A 24,864-nucleotide genomic window follows, 5' to 3' on the forward strand; every position below is an offset into this window, starting at 1 on the left:
TATAACACTCAGACAATAGTAGGGATTGGCACCATGTGCATATCCACTTGGCTCAGCTGAACAGCCTCCAGAGGATTCAGGTACTTACTTTTTCTTATAACATCACATCTCTACCTCCATACACAAAATAAAAAAAAAAAATAAAAATAAAAAAAAAAAATAAATAAAATTTTTAATACAAGCAAACATACCCGACCACAAAATCCACAAATATTATTGGTCAAACAAACTGATTATTATGAGATTATAAATACTGAGACAAACTTTAAACTAGTCATTTGTTATATAATTTGTTGAAAGAATGGAATAACACCATCTGCTGTGTGTTATCGCTCGCTAAGTGGCCAAGGAGATTAATCAAGCTACATTCCTGTCGTCTCTTTTAGCTCCACAACAAACACTGCAGCTGACTTTGGATATTTCCATTTAGTCTTGGCCAAACTAAGCCATTATTAATTTCACGAGACAGGTGTTTTCCTACATGTCAGATACTTTCCATAAACCATACATTTATTTTAATATATATACACTCTACATAGTCGCGCTGCAATACATCCCCGTTAGAGTTACGAGAATTCGACTTCAAGAGTTCCATTCAGTACCTCTACTTTAGCCTTTGAGCCGTTTCTTCGCACGTAGAAGGACTTAATTTGGATTTCACACGCCTCCCCACGGTTAAGTAGCATGAGAAATTAATATTTACATTCAGATATAAATGTATCAGATGTTACTCTGCAGATCAGCGCACACACACATAATGGGGCAATTTAGAGTCACCAGCTCAACTGAAACCTGGAATACGGGATGAAACCCACGCAAACAAGGGGATATTCAGGGGCATTTATTTGAAGGAGAATTTATATGTGTATTTATTATGAGTATATTGGTGCTTTATGGTTTCTTTTTCACAATTAAAGTAGTATATATTATAAACAGGGGGGCGCAGTGGCGCTGTGGGTTTGGCTGGGTCCTGTTCTCTGGTGGGTCTGGGGTTCGAGTCCCGCTTGGGGTGCCTTGGTGCAGACTGGCATCCTGTCCTGGGTGTGTCCCCTCCCCTTCCAGCCTTGCACCCTGTGTTGCCGGGTTAGGCTCCAGTTCGCCCCTGCTCGGGACAAAGCAGTTTCACACTGTGTGTGTGTATATTATAAAAAAAAAAAAAACACACACACACACACACACACACACACACACACACACACACACACTATCTGAAACCGCTTGTGCCAAGCGGGACTCAAACCCCAGACCCACTGGAGAGCAGGACCTGGTCAAACCCACTGCACCCCCCTATATTATAAACATGTTTATAATTATATGTTTGTGTAAGTTTACTTTAGCATATCCCATAACGGTTATGTGGTGACAGGATTACACATGGTTTTTGGCTTTATGCTGTCGACAGCAGAGAAGAGCAACACACAGGCATACATTCACACACTACAGCCAACTTAGAGCCACCGGTTCATGTGAATTACATCTTTGGACGGTGGAGATAACAGGGCACCCAGAGTGTATGGTACATACAGGCTACAAAAGAGCTGAATAAGTACAAGTAGACAGCCAAACTGTACTATAGAGTAATGAATGAATGGCATCTGTCTTCTAATGTTAAGTTAGGGTTTCCATTTTAATGCGATTTGGTCATATTTCAGTATAAATGTGTGTCACTTTTGGGGCTCAGGAACACATAAAAAGATTTACCACTGAAACTAATGATTATTACATCTTCCAGTTCAAGAGAATTCAACTTGTAAAGGGTTGATCAGAGACATATTACCTTCATCAGATAGGGAAGACTATGTATGTCAACACAGCAACTGCTTTTTCTGATCCAAAGTGCACTTTCAAATCCGTTTATACGTGAGAAATATATACGATTTTTATTAAAGAATATTTATACCCCAGACAAATCGGACTGCAAATTATGCCATTATTTGATCATGACAAGGTTGATGAAAGGACTGCACCCCTTGTTATTACTAACATTACTATTTTTTCTTATTATTTGTCTATACTCACAAAGACAAGCAATGCAACATAACTGAATATTACCAAAACCATTCAGTGGAATTCACAGATTTCCCTGCCTGGAATCTGACCCTGCAGGGATTTTTTGCTTGTAAATATACTCCCTAACCATTAGTATACCTGCTGCTTATGGTGCATCAATATGTATTGTTCTTCAGCTTACACTGTTTGTTACAGTAGCCAGGTCATTGTATATTTAATTTAAAAACACTCACATATCACTTTTTGAAAACTGAGGAAGTTCTTCGATTTGACGTTATTCAAACCATGAGGAAAAGTTAGAAATGCAACTGTTCATCCGAGAGGCAGTGTTAACAATTAGCCACCCTTCTTAGAATACATATTAAAAAAAAAAAAAAAAAACTTATTACCGCTGCAAATTTCCACTGAGTTAAATCTTTTTCTCCACACAGTTTACACACTTCTGTAAGCTGTGCTCTAAATATCTCAAGTATAATGTCAGTGGAAAATGCAAGAATGACTAGCAAAGCAAAGACCCCCTCACACATTCATGCAGTTAAAACAACCATTGTATATGAAATTTTATATAATACATTTTTAAATATATGACTGAAGAAACTATAGAATGACAAGCCATGCTACTGGATGGCCTTTACTGCATGCACAATGCAGGATTTTTCCCAGTGATCTTCGACGTTGACTCAGGGATCACAGAGGTCAGTTCCTTGAGTTTCAATTCTCAAGTGAGAATTGAATGAGTTTGGAATAATTCAAGGCCTCAATTCATATCTCAAGCTGTGTAAATAGGCCTTTTAAGAAACCCTTTAGTAGCTGAGGAACACTGCAGTGAAACCCACAATTTATTGAAGCTTAGGCAACCATGTGACTGGCAGAGTCCACCAGTCAACTACAATCCCAAAAGATCCAGCCTGGAAGCGCAGATGGGCGTACCATGGTCAGGAGTGTAACAGGTGTTAAATGGGTTAAAGAAGACAGTGGTTGAGAACCTTCTATGTCACTCTCAGGAAATATTAAGCAGATTAAAAATGGGGTGAAACTTGAACATCTGACTCATATTCAAACAAAAACAGGAGACAGGGCTTCATATCCCTACAGGATCTTCTCACTTGGACTGACTGAGGAGCCTGAAAAAGTGTAGAACCTCTTCGCTAGAGTTTATAATTAAACAAAAAACATACCTTTAAGAGCAGAGTCGTTGATCTGTCTGCCATCTCAACTGTCCTGTGGTACAGTCCTGCAGATGGAAAGAAAGGGGAGTGAGTACTGGGGGGTGTAAGGAGGTGAGAGACAGGGTGCAGAGGAGGGGCAAGAGATGATGATTTTAAACAGGAGCGATTGCTCCCCCTCGGGGCTCAAACATCTGTGCCGCGCATTACTCATTCTCCAGCCCTCGGCCTCAGAGCTCATTGCTGTGACCCTGCCACGAAGGCGGAGGGGGGGGGGGGGGCACCCTCTCTCCATCTTTCTAGTGGTGTGTCCCCCAGCACCATTCGCCTCATCCCTCAACCCCTACTTCCCTGGCAGTGCCTCCATTCTGCTTCCACCAGCATTCCCTCTCCATAGTCTTGTTCTCCTCCCTCTCTGTCTCTCTCTAACCGGAAGCCAGAGCTTTCCATCTCTTGTGGAGATGAAGAACCTTCCGGGCACATCTCTCTGGCAGCAGCTGGAAGTCATCTTCCAGCCCTCTTTGTTTCCTCCACCATGAAGCACCGGATCATTTCAGAAAATTGAGATAAATTAACACTGGTGCCATTATCAAGGCAGAAATGGCACCCAGAGAGAGAGAGAAATAGTCCCTTTTGTTCTTGGGGGGGTTTAATTATATTAAAGTAGACCAAGATCACCACCACCGTGCTCTTCATGACTACTTATACAACAGAGGTACATTTTGAAGCTGCACTTATACCTGTGTGGTGTAGAACGTCCGCAATTACAGAAGTATGAATGCTGCTTTTACAAGTTTACATGTATCCTTCTTTGAGTTAACAAGTGACTGTACATTAAACACACAATGGGGAGTCATTCATAAAAAAATTTCATCACTGTCATTGTGACTCACACTGCCTCATGACATGAACCTCTCACAGGACTGGTAGGAAAAAACAACACCAGAAAAAGTAAAACTACTAAGTCAGGATTTAAAAGCTGCTGAAAAGCTTGCTGAAACCTGCACCGGCTGGAAGTCATGAATGAAGCCCAAGGAATGGTGTACACCTGAGCAAGGAACTTGAGAGGCACTAGAATCCAGCTCCACAAATACACCAAGTACATGCGGAACCATTTTTTGCAGTAGCTGAATGCCTACAGAGGTAAGGATGGCATGGTGGCACAGCAAGAAGTGCTGCTGTCTCACAGCACCTGGGTGGTGCGAGAGGACGTGGATTCAATCCCCATTCAGTCTGTGTGGACTTTGCATGTTTGCTCCGTGTCTATATGCGTTTACTCCGACAGTCCAAAGACATGCTGTTCAGGTTCCTCCATAGTTTGTGTGTGAGTGACAGAGAGAGTTTGTTCCACTTATGTATGGATGAGTGACCCAGTGTAAGTAGTGTATCTAGCAGTGTAAGTCACCTTGGTGAATAAGGTGTGTGGGCTGATAACACTACAGAGAGTTCATTGGAAGATGCTTTGGAGAAAAGCGTCTGCTAAATAAATAAATGTAAAGGTAAGAGCACCCGAAAATCAAACAGAAGGCACCCTACTGTTCTGTACCCTCTTCTTTTCTAGGCGGTACCTAAAGATGAAGGCAGGAGTGCAGTACATTCAAGTCGGCATGAGTGAGTCTTCTCACAACTACTGCCATTATTAGGCATTTTTGGACTGATTAATATCCTGGAGAAAAAAAAAAAAAAAAAAGACTACAGCAAGTGTCCTTGAACTGCCATGTGCAACAACTCTGTCAGAAAGCACAGCAAAAACTACATTTAATAATCTTGCAGAAAAAGTTAAAGCATAGCATATACAACAGTTACAGTGTGTTTAAAGAAGATTCAAAATGCCACCTGTAAACCCCAATAAACGAAACAGCAATCACCAGACAAAACAATATAATTCTGTGCTGTTCCAACACACACATCTCCTGAACCCCTGCAGTCAATAAAAACAGAGTGACCAAACCACAAAAAAGGGGACATCTGCATTTTAGCAGGGACACCAAGAGCGTGAGCGCTGACCACAGCGAAGGTAAGTAGGGCTATGCAGCCACACGTGGAGATGGCTGCGGAGGATATACAGTAAAGCCAGAACTCATATCTGCTCCAATGTCAAACGAAAGGGAGTGAGAAACTGAGAGAACAGCTGCGATTCTCACACCTGGAATCCCCATCAGACATGGACAGTGTGAAAGGAGATCTCTTTCCTGCTGCCCAACATCCTCCCGGTAAGGCGAAGGAAAGTTGTTGAGGTGCTGTGTGTGTATACGGTAGGGTTGTGGGACTACTTTTGGTGTAAGTACGGAGTAGCGCAATCAGTCTGCCACCCGCCATAATTAACTCATTTCGGTCCTTTCACCTCTAGCATCTCAAAGTGTTCGGCTGAAGCGGTCAGACACATCCAATGTCACCCCCAAACCTCCAACCCAGACGTTGCCCCCACACATGTGAAACGGATCAGCCTCGGTTCAAATATCTCCAAAATAATTTATTGCTCATCAAAATAAGACTTTGTAATCGGAGACACACCCACCCCCAGACAGACACGCACACATGGGCCTGGTATTGTTTCACTTTGCTCGAAAGAGCGCGTGAGCACTTCACACAAAAGCACGTCCCCACACCCCCCCACCAAAGAGGAGTCTGAGCCAGAGATATCAAAGCAGTGGGGGCAATAAATCTGCAGCCCCCGTCTGTGTAGCGCTGTGTCAGAAGTCAAACTCGTTCAGGCTGTGGTGAGAGAGAGAGATGAGGAGACATGAGGGTGACAACATGCCAGACATCTGCAGCAGCGGGGCTGAATTTGCTCACTCAAAGACTAAAAACATCTTTAATGCATAAGAGCAAAGAATTTCATTCCTTCTTGATGTGAATGATAAACTTTCCACCCCACCAGCTTGCTTACTACATTCGCAGAGCATAACTGAGTGTCATGGCTTTGGATGTGCGGTTGCCCCAAATATGGATCAGGGTTCCCACAGAGTCAAAGGTGGTCCACAGATTGCACATGACTGTCAGCTGTATTCTTAATATACATCTTACTGATTATTAGCAAGATCTATTAGTTCAGAGGATGCGCTCGTCCTGTGTGACAGGATGAAAGGGAAACTTAAAACACTGTTATATATCTGGGTGTCTTACTTCAGAAATTTGCATTCAAATTTGATGCAGGTGGACTCTTAAGAACATGGTGTGCAGCAATCAGGACTTGAACGTGCAACTTTGCCCTACATGGGACACTGGAGACTTTTTCCAACACCCTCCAGTTCCCTCTGCAGTAACATATAAAAGGGCAGTTTAAGAAGCAGAATTCACAAAGGGTTGCAAAGCCAAGTTCTATGAAGGAGGACAACTATACTAGTCTGCAATATCTTGACTAGGCTAAATAAACCAACTCAGTAAATAACCAAGATTCAACCAAGCAACGTGAACAACCGCTTGTCCTGAGCGGGGTCACGACAAGCCGAAGCCTATTCCGGAAGCACAGGGTGCAAGGCTGAAGGAGGAGGGGAAACATCCTGGATGGGATGCCAGTCCATCAAAAGGTACCCCAAGCAGGGCTTGATCCCCAGACCAGCCACACAGCGAGTACCAGCCAAACCTGCTGCACCACCACACCCCCCCAACTAGGATTCATAATTTCCTAATCTTACAAAAGGATCTGAGAGCAGCAGATGGCACACTGTAATCTTAAGTTTATAGCCCAAGGAGCCACACAGCTATACCTCTGAGAAAGTATTGAGCCTCAATTTCCATAATCAGAGAGCAAAAGCAAAGCAACCCACAAGTGTCCTACGTCTCTGGGATCTGCTGCAGAAGAGCACCAAGGACACGGTGCCTCTTTTCCTGCTCAAATATATTAATTGAATGCCTAATGAACCCCATGAATAAAGAGCAGTGCACTCAAACTTTCCACTGGTACTCTAAGTAATATTATAATGTGTTATACAACAATGCAAAATAAATTTAGAAATAAGAAATATATACACATATAACAGCATAAATGTGCACATGAACTATGATGCTATGTTCTCTGAAATGTAACAAAAGAACAAGCCTTTACACACGTTTGCTCCCTTAAACTTAAAAGACAATGAATCTGTTCTCTCACACACACACACACACACACACACACACACACACATTTTCTGAACCGCTTGTCCCATATGGGGTCGCGGGGAACCGGAGCCTAACCCAGCAACTCAGGGCGTAAGGCTGGAAGGGGAGAGGAGATACTCAGGATGGGACGCCAGTCCACCGCAGGGCACCCCAAGCGGGACTTGAACCCCAGACCCACTGGAGAGCAGGACCCGGTCCAACCCACTGCGCCACCGCACCCCCCTAATCTGTGTTCAATGGACTTGAAATGGGTGGCAGGGCTCTGCTACAAGGCATTGGGAGACCAAAGGGAATGACACCATGGGGTGTAAACACCTAATCAATATGGAGACCACAGACACCACAGAGCACAGTCTGTTAATCTTGGGTTTCACTCATTACTGCCATTCATTAATTCCCTTATTAACACTGACAAACATGGGGGGGCAAAGTTCAAACCTATATATTTATGCTATTTAGCATGTCTGCCAGCTGAGGCTGAAGATGTCTGCTAATCAATAAAGACTGGACATTTTGAACTAGAGATGGAGGCCATAAATGCATCATATTTCTCCATCGCTGTGCACTGTATGAAGCCGTTACCAATAAAAGCATATTATAAACCACTCAGTGTGAGTGTTCTGCTTATTTTCAAACCCAGCCCCCATATTTTAAATCAAGAGAGAGCACGTACAGAAGACAAATAAACCCTTACAGACAAACTATTTCTTCAGAGATGCAAGCTGCACTTATTGAAGCCAAGCGCAGTCTGTCAACAAGATGACTCAGGTAATTTCCAACCACAACTCAACTACCTGCTGCAATTTGCTGCAATTTACCAAACTGGGGTGAAACATCCACTTCAACAGAACCCAGTGGATGGAAGACAGAAAAGCAAATAAAAAGGGGAAAAATGTTTTTAAAAATTAAAAAAAAAAAAGAATTTAACCACATAATGAGTTAGTGTTAAATGGTGTTAAAAGACTTATTGAATAATGTCCTTGGAGGCATCTTGGAAATCCTTAAGTAATTAGCATTAACCAGTTTGGGGACAGTTTGCCCCAGACCATGAAGTCAATCTCTACATTTCAAGTGAAGAGGGACTTCAGGCTCTTCAAAGTGAGGTAGCAGAAAAACTGAGAGGGTAACCATGGCAACCTCTAGTCCAATACAATAGAATATAAAAACTCAGACCTTTTATAAGTTTGGTATTTCACCTGGTACTGAATATCATTTTTTTGCATGTGTTCTTTTTGGAAATAAATTTAAAGCCACCTCATCTGAACTTTGATCTCCCACACAAAGAAGCAGAGAAGCTGACATGGACCTCCCATGTAAAAGTACTGCCTTCTCCTTTCTGCCAGGCTACTTTTCAAATTTCACTGGTGCACAGTATTTTGGCAGCTAGCACCTGTACTAATAATTTGTTCCTTATGTGAAGCTTTTATACAAAAATTCACAATCTTACCCTTTTGAACAACTGTATTTTCCAGTGCCTTCCTTCGGGTTTGCAGCAGTTCCTTTACCAGGACTTCAAACTACAAATCTAAGGTTACCACACAGTAACCAAAAAATGCTGTAAAATTGGAAAACAAATCTCATTAAAGTCCATGTTCTTGAGCACATCTTATACAGCTTCAGTACGAAGAGCACTCAGATCTTTGAGAGAGAGAGAGTGAAAAACCTCGGTATCTTTTTCCAGGAGGTCGCACAGGTTACAGACAGAGGATGAAGGAGGAGTAAGGAAAGCGTCGCTGCCGTCCCGATCTCTTTCCTGTTGAATGTCACTATAGACTTTACTCTCACTCTCCCAACAGACAATAAAAAAAACTAAAATGCCCCACTGGCCACATTTCACACTTTTTGTTTCAAAGTAGGTTTCTGTAAGAAAATTATGAATGATTCAATTTACAGTTCTTGATTCCACAAGAAAAGTCCACGCTTCAATCTGTCCAAAAGAGATAGAGTGGACCACACTACAGTCATGACCAGAAATGCAGAAACCTTACTCTAAAGTAAATATACAAAGAAGCAAAAAAACTAGCTTGTTATAACTTGGTTGATTACTGAAATCCTCCATGTAATAAGCATGTTACACAGTTTAATGAACTTTATAAAAGTGTATGAAAGAGGTTCTGCCGTCAACTGCATACTTGCCAGAGTTAAACCAACTCAAATTAATTACTTCCTCGAGAGCTATGCAATCATTGGTGCTTTTACTGTGCAGGTCTCTAGTGAAAGTCTCCCACACTGGTGGCAAAATCACCCACAGGAGTATCCTGAGGGTCCCTCTCACACCGGCATGTGGAACCACTTAGGTCCCAATGCTGCGTCTGTGTACGCGATGGAACCCCACCCCGCTGCAACCTAACCCAGACAGCCCCTCGGCTTCCTTTCCCACACCTCCCTGTCAGAGCATGGGCGGGGGGAGCCCCACGCTGGAGGCTCTAAATATTTATGAAGAGCTATCAAATCCCTAAAAGCCTTGACTCTCAACTCCCAACTTATAAACGACTGCCATTAGCACACATCCATCCTGGGCCTTTGATGTAATAAACAGTAGGTGGTGCAATGGTTAAGGAACTGGTTACAAATCCTCATCCATTTAAAATGGCACATTTCATTTGCATTACTTACCAGACAGCTTAATCCAAACCTTAGAGCTCCACAGTTTACTCACTTATAAAGCAGCAGCTGAAGTAACCAAGTTGCTTAAGATAAGTAACTAAACAGTGAAATAACACAAACAGTACCTTACATGACCCTCAGCAAAGTGAGCCATTCCCTTTGTTCCAAAATGAAAAACGCTGCTTCTGTTCTCAGATGATTACTTCCAAATACACTGTACAGAGGACTACAGGGCAGAAGGTACAAATGACACAAGTCAGAAAAAAAATAATGCAACATCAAGGGTAAAATTACGATTTTTTTTTTGTCCCCTTGAAACTTCTGCATTAGTACACATGAAGCACACAGCAACAATAAAGGAAGTCATAAGCATTTCTACTCTGCTGATTTCACGGTAAACATGATTTCTGCTTGCAATTCACCTCTCCCCACTTATGCCTGGGAAAACGGGCAGAAGAAAAGCACGGCGCGCAGGAACTGAAGTGCACTCCGTCTTCTACACCTCGGCCTGTACAGCCACGACGCAAATAAAGGTGCTCCCCTGCGTGCCCTGTGTGACAGCCCGCTGCCGCTGAGAAATCCGCAAAGGATACGTACCACTGCTGTGTTTCACGTGCGAAAGAAAGCTGCAGGCAGCATCCCCTGCTCTGCAGCTGGACCCACCTCGGTGCCGTCAGCAGGTACGTCACAAATATTAACTAGGGAACTTGAAGCTGGCCAGTTGATTTGGACCTCAGAAATCAGACAGAAAAAGCACATTTTCAAGCAGTCAAACATTTTTATTTTACATGATATTTCTGCAAATCTTTAGATAAAAAATCGTTTCCACTTTTTTGCAACAACAGTGGAATAACATAAAACATTCCAAAGTCACTTTGCTTTGTCGGGAGCTACAAATTTTGCTAAAAGTTTGCCTCTGCAGAAAATGTATAGGAAAGGTTTCCAAAATGCAGAGCAACAATGGGGAAAAAGATACGGATATCATTAGGCCAAAAAACACTTTCACCCCCCAACAAATAGCATAAAAAGACACTCAGCAACCAGGGTTGGGGAGTCAGTACGCAAAATCTTCAACTCCGACTCCAGTAACTCAATAATTGCTTCCGACTCCACAGCACTACTCAAAAGCTGCATATTATTGTGGGGGTCGACTTATCCCACAAAGATGGACCTAAATCTATATTACACCTCTAATTTTTGGGGGTTGACTCATATGTCAGCATATACAGTATATTTAGTCGAAATCGGTACATTTTTTACTCCGACTCCAGTAACCCAATAATTGCTTCCAACTCCAACTCCACGACTCCACAGCACTGTCAGCAACCTTCTAAGTTTTCCAGACGTTAATTTCCTGTTAATTCAACTTTAATGACAACGAATTTATCGCTTCATTCAAGGCCAAAAAACTTCCTCTCTGCTGCTCATTACCCTGGACCTCAACACCCACCCTCAACAGACACCCTTATTCAGCGTTACTTTCAACACAGCACAACTGAACATACACTGAGTAAGCTGCAAGGTAAAAACCTGTGCTGAAGGGTCCATTACAAATGAAAAGCAGATCTTTCAGTGAGTTCATGGCCATGCCTCCTGCCCACTGTGGCCATTCAACTGGCAGCACTTCTCCAACTGCTGTTTCTAGTGACGTCCAAGTTTGGAAAAATTTGAGTTTGGAGGCTGTACCGAAAAATTCATTCATCAAGAGGGGATGCGTTGGCGCTGCGGGTTTGGCCAGGTCTTGCTCTCCGGCAGGTCTGGGGTTCAAGTCCCGCTTGGGGTGCCTTGTGACGGACTGGCGTCCCGTCCTGGGTGTGTCCCCTTCCCCTCCAGCCTCGCGCCCTGCGTTGCCGAGTTAGGCTCCGGTTCGCCGCGACCCCTCTCGGGACAAGCGGTTTCAGTCAATGTGTGTGTATTCAATCATCATTTCATTATCAGTAACGACTCATCCAGCGCAGGGTCACATTGGCCAAGAGTCTACATAAAAACAGGACACGTGGCACGGTAGACCCTTGAAAAGGTGGAGCTCCACCAGAGGGCAATCACACACACCATCATTCACAAATACATATATAGGCCTATACTAAGGGCAATTCAGAATGACCAATTCACCTGCAATGTACCTACAGACTGGCAGAAAACCAGAGCACCCAGAAGAAACTCACGCAAACATGGGGAGAACATGCAAATTATGCAGCTCGAGGCTGTTTTTTAAGGCTATGCATCCCTCCCTCCCCCAACAAAAATATACCAATGCTTTGTTATACTGGCTCCAAAGCTACGTGTTTGATAAACCCATTGAATCTAGGAGCAGCCAAGAGCCAGCTGTCCTACAATCACACCGCTGTTCCCGTTAATGACAGCTCAAGATCCGCATTCCTATTGGTTGTCCCTCACTTCCTGCAATTACTGCAGAGGAAGGCAGGGTGCAGGGTCACCCAATTTCATAACAGCACATCTGAGCACGGTCTAGAGGAGAGACCTCACTGGGCCGCTGGCGACCTTTAAGCAAAGTAAGGTCATGTAGCAACTCCAGAGGCTTCTGGGATCTCAGCGCCCATTTTCTTATATCAGCCATTACAATACAAACAGGAAGTGAACAAAGGTGTGATACACAAGGGTTGCGACTCTTTTCATTCCCTTATCTCAACCAATTGTTATGAACGCACAGAAATACAACCAAAGCTTCTCCACCTTCGCCAATGCTGGCTATCTTCTAAGTCCATTCTCCATAAAATAACATGTAAAACTGCAGCACAAGCATATCTATCTAATCATTTACTGTGTTACAACAGAACACTGACACATGCCATCTGTGGAAGGAGCGAAAGGACACACCCACCAACACACTGGTAACATGCAACCTAATGATCGGGTAACAAAATCAAACCTCAGATCTACTGACTATGTCCACCTTGCAACTGTAAGACCTAGGTTTGAATGGTATCAGCTGATGTTATTGGGACAGAAAGATGAATGCAGGAGCCTGTGTAAGTCACCTTGGTGAATAAGGTGTGTGGGCTGATAACACTACATAGAGTTCATTGGAAGTCGCTTTGGAGAAAAGCGTCTGCTAAATAAACAAATGTAATCTAATGTAAATCTTATTTGTTCACAATTGTCCCATCTATCAATATTCATAATTACATTCAAAAGTTCCCTGGACTAATACTGCAATACCTTTACACCACTGATGACTCAATCTATTCATATAAACATAGGTGTACTTCATGTTTGTCTTTCTTCACCCTCCATAATTAAAAGTTGAATCGTACACCTGACATTTGTCACGAGAAGAAAAGATGACGCAACCCCTCGAGATAAAACCCCATCCCATTAGCTACTATGCAGCAGAACAACATGAGCCATATCTCCTGCGCTGTCACTGTTGACTGCTGTGTGTGGGTGAGGTTGTCTTTATAAAGAGCTCCATTGTTAAAGGGGGCGGTGTAGGCTTAGCGGCCGAGCTGTTCTGTGGATGGAAAATCAAATGAACGTCCACCTACATGTCAAACACAAACAGGCGGTATCAAACTCCCAGAAGCACCAGTCGAATGATCGCTTCGAGACGTCGTCGACCACGAATGATGCAGTCTCTCCACGGGACCATGCTGAACTGCTCTAAATGGAGTATGGGTCAAGATCCCTCACTCACCAACACCCTGCCCCCCCACCGAACCTCTGCAGTGTCTTTGGTGTGGCCAACAACAGAACAGCACTCAGAGCGATCCAGCCTAGTGCCAGGATGGTGCTGACTGCTGCTCCTTAGAATTGCCCCACCCTGAACAGCAAAAAGACACCACAGAACAGAAAGTGTAAAGAAATAGTACCATTTTCATTGATAACCGTGACCTCCTAGTGCTGCCCTCTGCTGGAATACAATGACAGCAGAGTAAAACTATAGTACTTTGACTACCTTAACCTGATAGCGTCTCTTAGAGGCCTACTTTCCCCCCCGAAGTCCCAGGCCATCGCTCCCACGGGTGTCAGCGATATTAAAGGAGCGGCATGAAGAGGGAGAGACGGGTGCTCTCCTTTCCACTTCATTCCTTTGATTCTCCCCGTGCAGCCAGCAGGAGTACCAGGCAGCGTACAGCAGGGGTACTGGATAGGGAAGCTATCCGGTTTAAGCAAGCCAGACCCAGAGCACGGGCTGCGCCTCCGTCTCCCTTTACTGTCGCTAGGATTACTCCCCACCTCCTGTCCATGACCTCCGTTTCGCAGTGTCACATTACAATCACAAAGGGACCACGAGCTCCGAGACGGAGGCCTGATTACGGCTCTGGGGTAGCAATTATGGTCACGTAGCACTGTAAACAGAATAAAAAGATGTCAGTCACAGTCACATCAGAGTTTAATCCAGAGGAGAGCAGTCTAGTCAGTGCCAGGTTGGATTCCTGATGAGTCCTTTTTAAGGGATAAGTACGGATATTCCCGAGCCGTTGGAAAACACAAGGCCTGTGTCTGGAGAAACTGCAAATCTGTACCAGGTTCAAGAAAAGTTTATCCATCTGGTAGAAAAGGCAATGACTGTCAAAGTACCAAAAACAAGCATCCTGAATACATTCGCCTGCACTAATGTTTTTGCAGAATAAAACTGGGTTCAGCTATCACCTATAATCTTTTTTAAAAAAACTACTGTATGTAAATGTTTTTGTACCTTTTTAAAAAAAATTGTAAGAAGGTGCTCAAGTTTCATCTACCCTGAGTTTTATGCACCTACTCGTAGGAACATTGGTGCATAAGGTGGAAATAAACAAAGTAGGTTTACCTAAGTATTCACATGTCTGCAACTATGTCTCTCTTTCTCTAATGTAATAAACACTTTGTATTTTCAAATGAGATGCACATTGCTTTGGAGAAAAACATATGCTAAATGAATAAATGTAAAACTATATAAAACTGTGAAACTATTTGTCAGCATCAGCAATCTCCTTAGTGATTAACAGTTTCTATCTATATAAATCTCTGAATGAACAGATGTACTGAGAGATCAACTTTACCAAAAAAGAACAACTGCTTATTTATATAATATAGTTACAGTTTATATATTATAGTTACTGAATTTTATATTTACATACCCACATAGTGCATCTATATTTACTCAGCAGATACAAAGCGATGTACATTACAGAGAAAAATGCAATGAGCGCATTACATCAGCACATACATAAAACTGTTCATAACTGTTTATAGGTACATATAGCTATATTATTTATCTATACCTTGAATGGAGTTATATAATTTACAATTCGGGAGTTTTTTTTTTGTTTTTGGATCTATGTATATATCACCAAATCTGAGGAAGTTCCTATCTTGGGATTTGAAACTGCCCCCTTTTCAGTGAGCACAGTCAAGATGCCACTGCAGGTATTTACAGGCCATGATGAATATTTGGGAACCTGTACAAACCCAGGTGGAGTCCAACGGCAGGTCTACATTCTCCTTCCAGACTGAGATAAGAATCGGGTAGAGAATTTAATTTAAAAAAACACTTACCGCGCTGCATTATGTATTTCCCCAAACAGACAGGTTCATACAGCGCAAACGCAGCTTGAACATTTTACTGAATATTCTACCCCCCGCCCGCCGAACCATCAATCGCAGCCGTAAGTGCAGCCCTTTAACCATTAAAGGATGTGCTGCCAAAACCAACAGAATCTCACTCAAAACCTGGAGCGTAACGAACGTCCGAAGACAAAACCTGCACACGTTCAGATAGTCTCCCTCCAGCCCTTTCTCTTACACACACTCACATCTGCTCCCCTGCTTTGCCAGCGCGTATCTGCTGACTGTTTTCCTGCGTGCTCCCAGGGTGACCCAGCGCACGGCGGAGAGGTGAGGTAACATTTGGACGTGCACCGTTCAGACGCGGGCTGGTTCTAAACCCACACACGCCGCAGCTGGACCTGGTTACGGAGCCAAGGTGGGGGAGGGTGGAGGAGCGCGGGGGCGATCGGGCACAAAGCTGCACGGTGCGGGGAGCTGCCTCGGTAGCGGTTCGGGTCCCGGTCTATATTTATAAACCGCCGCCCTGTCTCCTCCCACACGTAGCCCACGGACTCAGTTACCAGGGGTGCCGCAGCCACCTCTCCCCACACAAAATGCACCTGCGAAACACAGGCTCGGGTCAGAGGTCAAGACGCGTGTGCCTAAAACAGGAAAACCAAAGAGGAAGCCGCGCATCAAAAAAATTACAGTCCTCACCTGCGTGAACCGCAGCGCCGCCGCAGCGCTTACAGCTCTTACCTTCCGATCAAAGAACCTGAGCTGAAAACCCACCTCCTGCTGCGGTGCCCTTGAGCAAAGTACTTACTCTGAATTGCTGCAGTAAAAAAAAAAAAAAAAAGAAAAAAAAAGAAAAATTACCCTGCTGCCTAAATAGGGGGGGGGGGGAAATCGCTGTTAAGTAGCTTTACATTGTAAGACACTTTGGAGAAAATCGGAGAAAACTGCCCGTAGCCATATTTTCTCCCTTTGTGGTCGCACATGACCACACTTGGTACGGTAGGGTGCGCGGTACCGTCCGCGTGGTGAAGAAAAGGCGAATGTATTTACTTCTTCTCGCCCAGATGTGAGAAGGCCCCTGTGGAACGCGTCAGCCAGGGTCACCTTCGCACGTGCACCAGCTATTTTTACAAAATTGATCTCCAAGCTAATATTAGGGAGCTGGCAAGGATTTTACCAGCAAGCGAAATAAGTAGCCCTTGTCTGCAACATGACTTATGCAGCCAGCAAGCACTGTAAAGTTATGACTTTTATTTATGGTTATGTCATACGGTTGCAATTTTAATATATTACTAGATGTACTAATACATACTAGTAAATTTAAACAAAAGAGCACAGAAAAATTGAGTGCAACGTTGTACTATACAAGAAGAACAATTGAGAAAGTGTATGTATGTGTAAAAAACTGGATTTTTATGTAGGTTTGTTAATTCAGAAGTTTCTGTTAGCAGCTGCAGTTCTCTGCTCAGTCAAAAAGACCAACTATTTCAGCAACTTCTGCCCAAGAACAAACAATACCTCCTGTTACCGGCTACTTTTTTATTTAAATCATTGTGAATGCGCCGATTTATGCAGACTAAATGTATTTTTTAATCTAGTTGGGGGCCGGGAGTGCTCCAATTTGCTGCACCGTTACCGCTCGTCATGTGAAATAATATTTGTACATAATATAAAGTATTCAAATGTACACATGGCATGACATGCTGCTCAGCTTGACGCTGTGCATACTATAATTTCACATGCAAAGATGTCCAAAGGCAAAACGCGCCATTAATGTCAATAATAATTCTGTGGAGAAGTAACTTTCCCCGCTCAGAGCGCGAGGAGAGACGCGCGCCGACGAGCTCGCGAGCGGAGCCGTACTTAAACCCGCTAAAAACAGGTATTTGAAAAACACTTTTTTTTCCAGATGTCGCAACACTTTTTTAACGTGACGTCGGACGTGGCCAAAATGCTGCCCAACAAGCAGGTACAACGCGCGTCTCGTCTGGTGGCGGTTTTATAAAAGAAGGTGCGCTGCGCAGACAGAGGCGCTGGGAGCTGGAGAACCGGGGCCGAGGCTCGAATCACTGTCCCCGGACTGCACGCTGCAGCACGGCGGTCGTCCCGCTACAACTTCGCTCCCGTTTACCTTCCCGCTGCTGCCGGCCGGTCGGTCGCGTCCTGCCGCCCGGACTGAAGGAGCCGAGTCCCTTCCTCCGCTGCGCGCCGCTGCCCCGGAGCTCCTCTTCCTCGAACGCCGCTCAAAGCCTCCCCTTCAGCACCGGGTCCCGTTCACGGCCACTGGCAGCCGAGTGACGAGCTCTTCCTCGCCGCCGCCGCTCCAGCCCTCCTTTCCCCCCGGGCCGCTGCCGCTGCCGCTGCCGCTACCTCCGCGGTGATGGAGTCAGGAGGCGAGGGCTGCCGTGCTCCGCAGCGCCCCCGGGGGACGCCTTGAGGAAGTGCTCCCCGCCTGCTCTGGGCTCGCTAACGTACTGTGTCTCTGCACGGTTCTGAGCGGTTCTTCATGATTCCTCACAACCATTCATGCTTGGTTCCTCATCATGGTCCTTCATTGCTCTGATCATGGTCCTTATTGTTCTTTCTATCCTGTCGCTTCTTCGTGGCCGTTCATTTCCAGGGCTCGTCACACTTCTTCCGGGCTCTTCGTAGTCCTTCACAACAAGTTCTTGAGTCTTCATCATGGTCCTCCATGCGGTTCTTCATCTTTTCCATCGTGTCCCTAATGTTTTCTCCTCTGATCGCATCCCTAACTGCAACTTTTCAGATACAATGACCTGGACTCTGAAAGTTTATTTCAGTTTTACGTAAAGAACTTTGCTATTGTAGACATACTTAGAGTTAAATTTCATGATTTCATAATTACATAGCTGTTGGCCACTTAGCTTATCATCATGGTTTTTATTATGAATGATGTTGATTTATTTAAAAAAAGCAAACCTTCAGTATTGTTCAGCCTGTACAGATTTTCTTCTGGAGTAATTCAGGCTAAGTTTCTTGCTCAAAGGCATCACGGATGTAGCAGGGAGTCAGAATTGGACTAGAAACCTGTGCGATATGATCTATGTCCTTAACCACAACATTACCCTGAATAATCTACATTCTAACTCTGAACTCACAGCTGAATTCACATTCTGATATACTTTTTGACTACATTACCTAAAATCGGCTGGCGTTGGGATGATGGCTACCTCATTGTAATATGAAGGTTCCAGATTCTCTTTGTAGTGTAGGTGGATAAGTGCCATCAAGTCAAAGTTTGTGTTGGGCAGCCACTCATGTGGAATGGGGAGGGTACACAAGAGGTTTACCGTTGCCTTCTTCCACACGTTTTTGGGCTATAGAGACAGCCATCATGAACTTCGGGTGAACATGAAAACTCCAAAAAGACAGAGTTGGATTCAAACCCAGATCAGGAAACACATCCCAAAAGCTGTGAAGCACTAGCGTTATTCACTGCCCTGCCATGCTGCTTCTCATGATCAAGGTCCGTACCTTGAATTGATACAGTAACAATAACTCGCTGTAAAATTGAGTTAGTCATTGTAAAGTTGTTTATCTGACAGTGAAGGCAGCCTTGAATATTTCCATGTACATATATTCACTTAGTGGGAAGTGTCCACTAAATAAAGGTTAATATAATAATAAAGGCAGATTACCCTAAATTAAAGGATTTTTATTTAAATTGGTGATATCTTGCTGGACTACTGCAACCCTCTTCTTTCTGGACATCCATCCTCTGCCAGCAAACCTCTCCAGTTGATATAGAACGCTGCTGCAGAAATTGTGTTTGACCTGCCAAAACATTCCCACGTATCCTTCTCTTTGTCCCTTTCCACAGGCTACCTTTGCTGCCCCCAACAAATTCAAGATTATGGTTACAACCTACAAAACTATCAACAGACCTGCTCCCAGATGTCTACAAGAGCTGATCACTCGCTACACCCCAACCAGACTGCTACGCTCCTCCACCTCTTTCTGTTTGCTTGGTGGTACCACGCACAAAAAGTCCAAAATCAAAATCATAAAGGTTTTCATTTCTGGCTACAGTGTGGTGCAATGACCTCCCTCTCAACATTGAAGAAGGGTCTCAAAACTCATCTCTTTACATTATTCACACTCGCTTCTCCTCTGATCTCATATGTAACTGATAAATATATATGTGCATTTTTTCTGTTTAATAATTTTGAAAAAGCCTTAATGCAGCTACTGGTGTAATGTACACTGGTTGATACAGTGGCATGAGATAAATTGACTGTGCTCAAGCACCAAGTTTCTGCATCCAAATCTCTTCTTCTATTGGTGTAATGCAGTTTTTGTATTTTTCTCAGAGATTTATATCACATTTTTAGAAAAGTATCTGCTAAATGAATACATGTAAATGTATATTTGCTTGTTTGAGTGATCGAAGAGCTGTTGCCAAGATCAAGTATTCCAACGCCCAGTAAACCTGTCAGTTGTCATGGCAATGCTGAAAACAATATCTGCACATCTCTCCCAGGTGATTGTTGCCCGTCCTATAGAGTGCTTTGCTGGAGTGAAAAGCCACAACTGGTACTGCTGAACCTCAGCCCTGGGGCTTCTTTGTGCAGAAACCCAGTCCCCCCAGAGGCAAGATGCTCATTAACACAAGAAATGCAATTAATTATCTGGATAACAGCTCAGCTCTTTGTCTGGCAAGGCTGACATCATGTGAAGGAAATTTTAACGAGGAATAAACAGAAGGTGCGACTGCAGGAATGGACACGAACACTGATACGCCGACTCTTCGAAGGTGGCTGCTCTGTCTCAGGGTTATCGTCCACCGTTGTTTTAAGATCTCTCTGAATCAACACTGCCTAGTTTACATTCACCTCCTTGAGCAACAGCTCATTCACATAACCGAGCAGATGGGCATGACTCAGCAGTGTGAGAACACCCAGCATCCCCCTCTCCCTGTCCCTGCTCTGAAAATTTCACACTCCTGTATTTTTCTGTTTTAAATGTCCCCTCTGGAAAAGGTTACTGGGAAGCACTTTGGGACAATCTCAGTTGGTAAATGTGTTATATAAATTTAACATTCACTGGATGATTGACTGCACCTCCCAGAGCTGTGCACGTTGCCTGTACACAACGTTGCACTGTGTTCAGGAGCACTTCTCCTCCTCTCTCCTTCCCAGGAGGCCCGTCTGAGTGGTGGCTGAACCGAACCAGCCTTTCAACTCTTACTCTCCAGCTGCAGGAATCTCAACATAAACAGACCTTTCAGTTGGCGCAGAGCGAGAGAAAGTGCTCTTTGTGATACCTAGTGAATGTGCCATTGAGTGGCGGTGCAGGGGTCGCGACCCCGTCGCCCAGCGTGCTGGTGTGGGTTTACTATGGGCTCAGAGGGGACACCCACTGCTCACCTGTGGGGCCTGATGAAAACGGGTGTGAGAGGTAGGCCGTCACAGACGAGGCTCTCACAGTCAGACTCTCATACTGGCATGCACACACACACACACACACACAGAGCGCTGCATGGGAAGACAGAGGGAGATGCACACGCCACGCCATGCCATGAGGCATGGTCACCCACGGATACGCACCCACGTACACAGTGAGTCACAGACACCTACAGGTATGTGCTATGAATCAGGGAGATACACATGCATACACACTTCAAGGCAAAGTCACCACATAGCAATATGCGATTATGTTCACTTTACCTGTGGCATTACTTGAGACTACACAAGCGTGGTGAAATGTCTGGAAGACACAAAGGCCGAAATTCTGGGGTTTGACTGCCTTTCACTGCCATGGGTACACATTCAGGGTTGATGCTAACCCATGAAAAACAACTTGATGTCACATTTGTAACCCATGCCCTAACAAAACGAAATGAACGGCAATGCAGAGAAATAAAATAACGCAATACTGTATGCAACAAGTAAAACAACACATTGAGGACTCTGTAAATTAAACATGTATTTCACAGTTATTGTTGTATCTTACACAGTTTGGTATTAAATGAAACGTGCAAAAACAAAAAAATGAAGATGCTTCAACCTCAAGCTGTCATGCAACATAGTAAGTAAAGAAATGTTTTGAGGGCAGTTGATAATGTGGAGGTTATCTCTGAAATGTGTTACTTTTAAACCTGAACTGTTGAAGCATAGACTCAAATAGCATTCCAGCATTCTCTTTTCCTGGTGTTTACTCATTTCTTAGTTATTATTATTATTATTATTATTATTATTATTATTATTATTGTTATTATTATTATTATTATTATTATTAAGGGGGGCGCAGTGGTGCCCTGCTCTCTGATGGATCTGGGGTTCAAGTCTCGCTTGGGGTGCCTTGTGATGGACTGGTGTCCCATCCTGGGTGTGTCCCCCCCCCCCCTCCAGCCTTGTATTGCCAGGTTAGGCTCCGGTTCACCGCGACCCTGCTCAGGGCAAGCGGTTTCAGACAAGATGTGTGTGTGTGTGTGTGTGTGTGTGTGTATTATAATTAATAATAATAATAACAATAATAATAATAATAGGAGTTGATACATGGACTTCATTTCGAGGCCTTTTCATAAGCAATGAGACTAAATTTCTCAGAACAGTTACAGACAGATACTTTCTCCGGCTATAAACATCACGCATCCTTTGACACAGAACAGAGGTTAATTTAGGTTGGCCACTAAAGAAAAAAATAAACAGCTGATGACTGGACAGTAGTCGGGAGCGGCTTGGGAGGTCTCGGGGGGGTCTCTGAAAAGTGAAGTTGTGGATGATATGATCACTCATTCTCATCCCTATAGGCTGCGCTCCCAGGATCTAACGTAAAAATGATAACGGGACCTTCCTTCCACGTCTGCCAGACGGGTCAATGCTGATTCCGAGCTACAGCGTGAACTGCACAACAGCCAAAAACACATTTACAGCTCAATTGGGTTTCATACTTTCCTTCAGTGGATTTAAAAGCAAAAAGAAACAAAAGAAAAAAAATAGTTCAAATCATGCAGTTCATTTTTGGCAAAGACTTTGATGACATTGCTTAGGGAACCGCAGCGTTTAACTCTGAGTCATTGCCATGCACTGCCGAGACACATTTCAGCTACCAAACCAAACACTCTTCGCTCCAGAAGCTCGGTGCAGCAGATCACAGAGGACCCTCACTGATCCCTAACCTCAACAAACAAACCAGGACGAACAGCTGCGTTGAGAACTCCATGTGGTAAGCCTTCAGCGTGTGTGCGTGCGTGTGTGTGTGTTTGTCACTTTTTACCTTAAATGATTATGGTTTTAAAACTGAGCAATGCCACCTGCCAATGTTGAGGAGGAGCTGTGGGACCATGATGATGCTATCCAACACTTCACCTGCTTTTGTGTACCCAGTGCATAGCGCTTGACTCTTCTGCACATTACCGTCTCTGTGTGTGTGTGTGTGTGTGTGTGTGTGTGTGTGTGTGTACACTGAAGACACACTTTGCTATCCAGGTACAACTTTTTTATTTCAAAATAAATACAAAGAACATGCTCATTGACTAACCAATCAGGATCCAAGCTGCTAATCTTTGAGCCACTAAACATTAAGCCCCAAAGTAAGACCAAAAAAATGAAAATTCCTAATTGGGATTCCCAAAGATAAGCCGCTCCAGACTCTGCTTTCAAAAACAACCCAACTGATAGTCCTGACTGTGCTTAACATGTAAATACACAAAAAAAAATTCTTTAAAAATCCCCCAGAATCCCAAAAAAAATAGATCTGCCAGCATATACATCTATTACTTTTAACAATGTGTTTGTAAAAAAAAAAAAAAGCATTTTATTAAGCTGAATATTTAACCTCAGTAATTTAGACATCCTTACTCCTTACAAACGGGTACAACAGCAAGGCCCCTTCGAGGTTTACGACCAGAAACCTTCAACATACAAGTCGTAGTCTTTAAGCACCATGTGAACCTATCGCAACAGCTTCTTTTTAATGCATTTGTAGGGTATCACCTAATTAGCATTCAGCGCTTATTTATTCCGAATAAATGACTCGGACTCAGAATAACAAGACTGGCGCAACAATAAAGGGTGACGGATAGTCGAAAGCCAGGGGAGGATCTGCAATCCTCAGTAAAATCAGCATTTTTGCTGCTTTATGATCATTTTTGATGCAGTGAAAGCTGTTAGTGGGTATGGTGCAAATTCCTTTCGCTGCCAGCGTGTTAAAAGCAGGGCGCGTGGAGCGGAGCCGACCGGCGAAAACGTCTGGTACGTGAGGTACGACCGCGAACGCTGTAAGCTGAGTTGACTTTGCAGCTCAGGCTCAAGGTAGAAGTCTCCTTTTCACACTGATGCCTTTCATAACGGTTTGCACGAATGTTTACTGGGGCAAAGCAGCACTAACCAAATAAAAGCACATCGACGGTCTGCGCATTTTTCAAAGCGGTTCATTGTGGCATGTTTGTGGCCGACCGTTTCTCAGATAGCGAGCCTGACAAAAGCGAGCCACGGCGCCGGGGGACCGGCTGGACTCACTGGTTTGGCTCAAGCTCTCCGCCAAAGAGGGGAAACTCTGCCTCGCTCCTGCTCTGACCCCTTCTGCTCCTATCCCTTTCATTGCTCTGCCTTCTCCTTTCCCTCCGTTCTTGCACGTTCCCCTGGAGATGAACCGACCCCCTTTTCGGGAAAAGCCCGCCGCTCCGCGGGATCCGAACCCTCCCTCTTTCGCCGCGTGTGCTTCGGGGAATTTTTCTCACAAACAACAAGTGCTGCTCTTCACCGCAAGGGCCCCGCTGATTTCCGTACACCCCCAGCATCCCACTTCCCATCAGTGTGAGCTGAAGGGTAAGTCACAGCCTTTCAAAATGGAAAATGAGAAACATGATTGTTTTTTCTTCGCATACCATCATTTATATTTTTTTGAGATGGCTTTCGGTAAACTTTATTACAGCTAACTGGTTGTCCAGTGCAAGGTCTTGATGATCTCAAGTCCTCCTGTCCCTGAAGCTCGGTGCGGGATGACCCAGGGTACATCCGTCACAGAGCGGGTTTTGAATAAATTGCAAATGAAAAAGACTAAAAGACACGGGTTTCGATGTGGACGACAGCATCGCCGTCACTAAAAATTCGCCGTCCTTCATTGATTCCTTTGTATCCTGGTCAAATTTTCAGCGAATGTGGTGAAATGGACACCTCCAAGGGCAGTTAGCCGAGCAGATAGGGCTACATCTCGATAAAAACTAAATATTTGCGCTAAATACGGTCCACACACGCCAGAGAAATCGATAGTTTGAACGAGCGTACGGAGAGCCAAAAGAACACATTTTTGTGTTTTTTTTTTTTTTTTTTTTTTTTTTGTCCTCTTGGACCCTCCCAAGAGGGGCGATCGCTGCCGTCTCAGATGTGGACGGAGTGAGCGTGTTTCTTGCACAGGGGCTTGTCCTTTTTGGCGAAGAACGTCTGACCTTCCAGGCTTGCGCAGCACACCTAGTACACACACACACACACACACACAGAGAAGG

General features: G+C 44.2%; 2 protein-coding genes across 3 annotated transcripts in view; both read right to left on the reverse strand.

The window, feature by feature from the left end:
• bmpr1ba (bone morphogenetic protein receptor, type IBa) overlaps positions 1–18,281 on the reverse strand; it is a 99,672-nt gene extending 81,391 nt beyond the window's left edge. The window contains exons 1-3 of one of the 2 annotated variants that reach the window (XM_018758358.2): positions 17,527–18,281; positions 16,204–16,212; positions 3,189–3,244 (exon numbers count right to left, since the gene is read on the reverse strand). The gene's annotated coding sequence lies outside the window, so the exon portion shown is untranslated. The remainder of the gene's footprint in view (positions 1–3,188; positions 3,245–16,203; positions 16,213–17,526) is intronic. The other variant, XM_018758357.2, reaches the window with a different exon arrangement.
• A 4,455-nt stretch (positions 18,282–22,736) lies between these two features.
• pdlim5a (PDZ and LIM domain 5a) overlaps positions 22,737–24,864 on the reverse strand; it is a 74,619-nt gene continuing 72,491 nt past the window's right edge. Inside the window, exon 13 of the mRNA XM_018758378.2 lies at positions 22,737–24,829. Within this exon, the coding sequence (XP_018613894.1) occupies positions 24,740–24,829 (90 nt within the window). The 3' untranslated portion in view covers positions 22,737–24,739. The remainder of the gene's footprint in view (positions 24,830–24,864) is intronic.

The sequence above is a fragment of the Scleropages formosus genome, chromosome 17, assembly GCF_900964775.1.
Source record: "Scleropages formosus chromosome 17, fSclFor1.1, whole genome shotgun sequence".
Lineage (NCBI taxonomy): Eukaryota > Metazoa > Chordata > Actinopteri > Osteoglossiformes > Osteoglossidae > Scleropages > Scleropages formosus.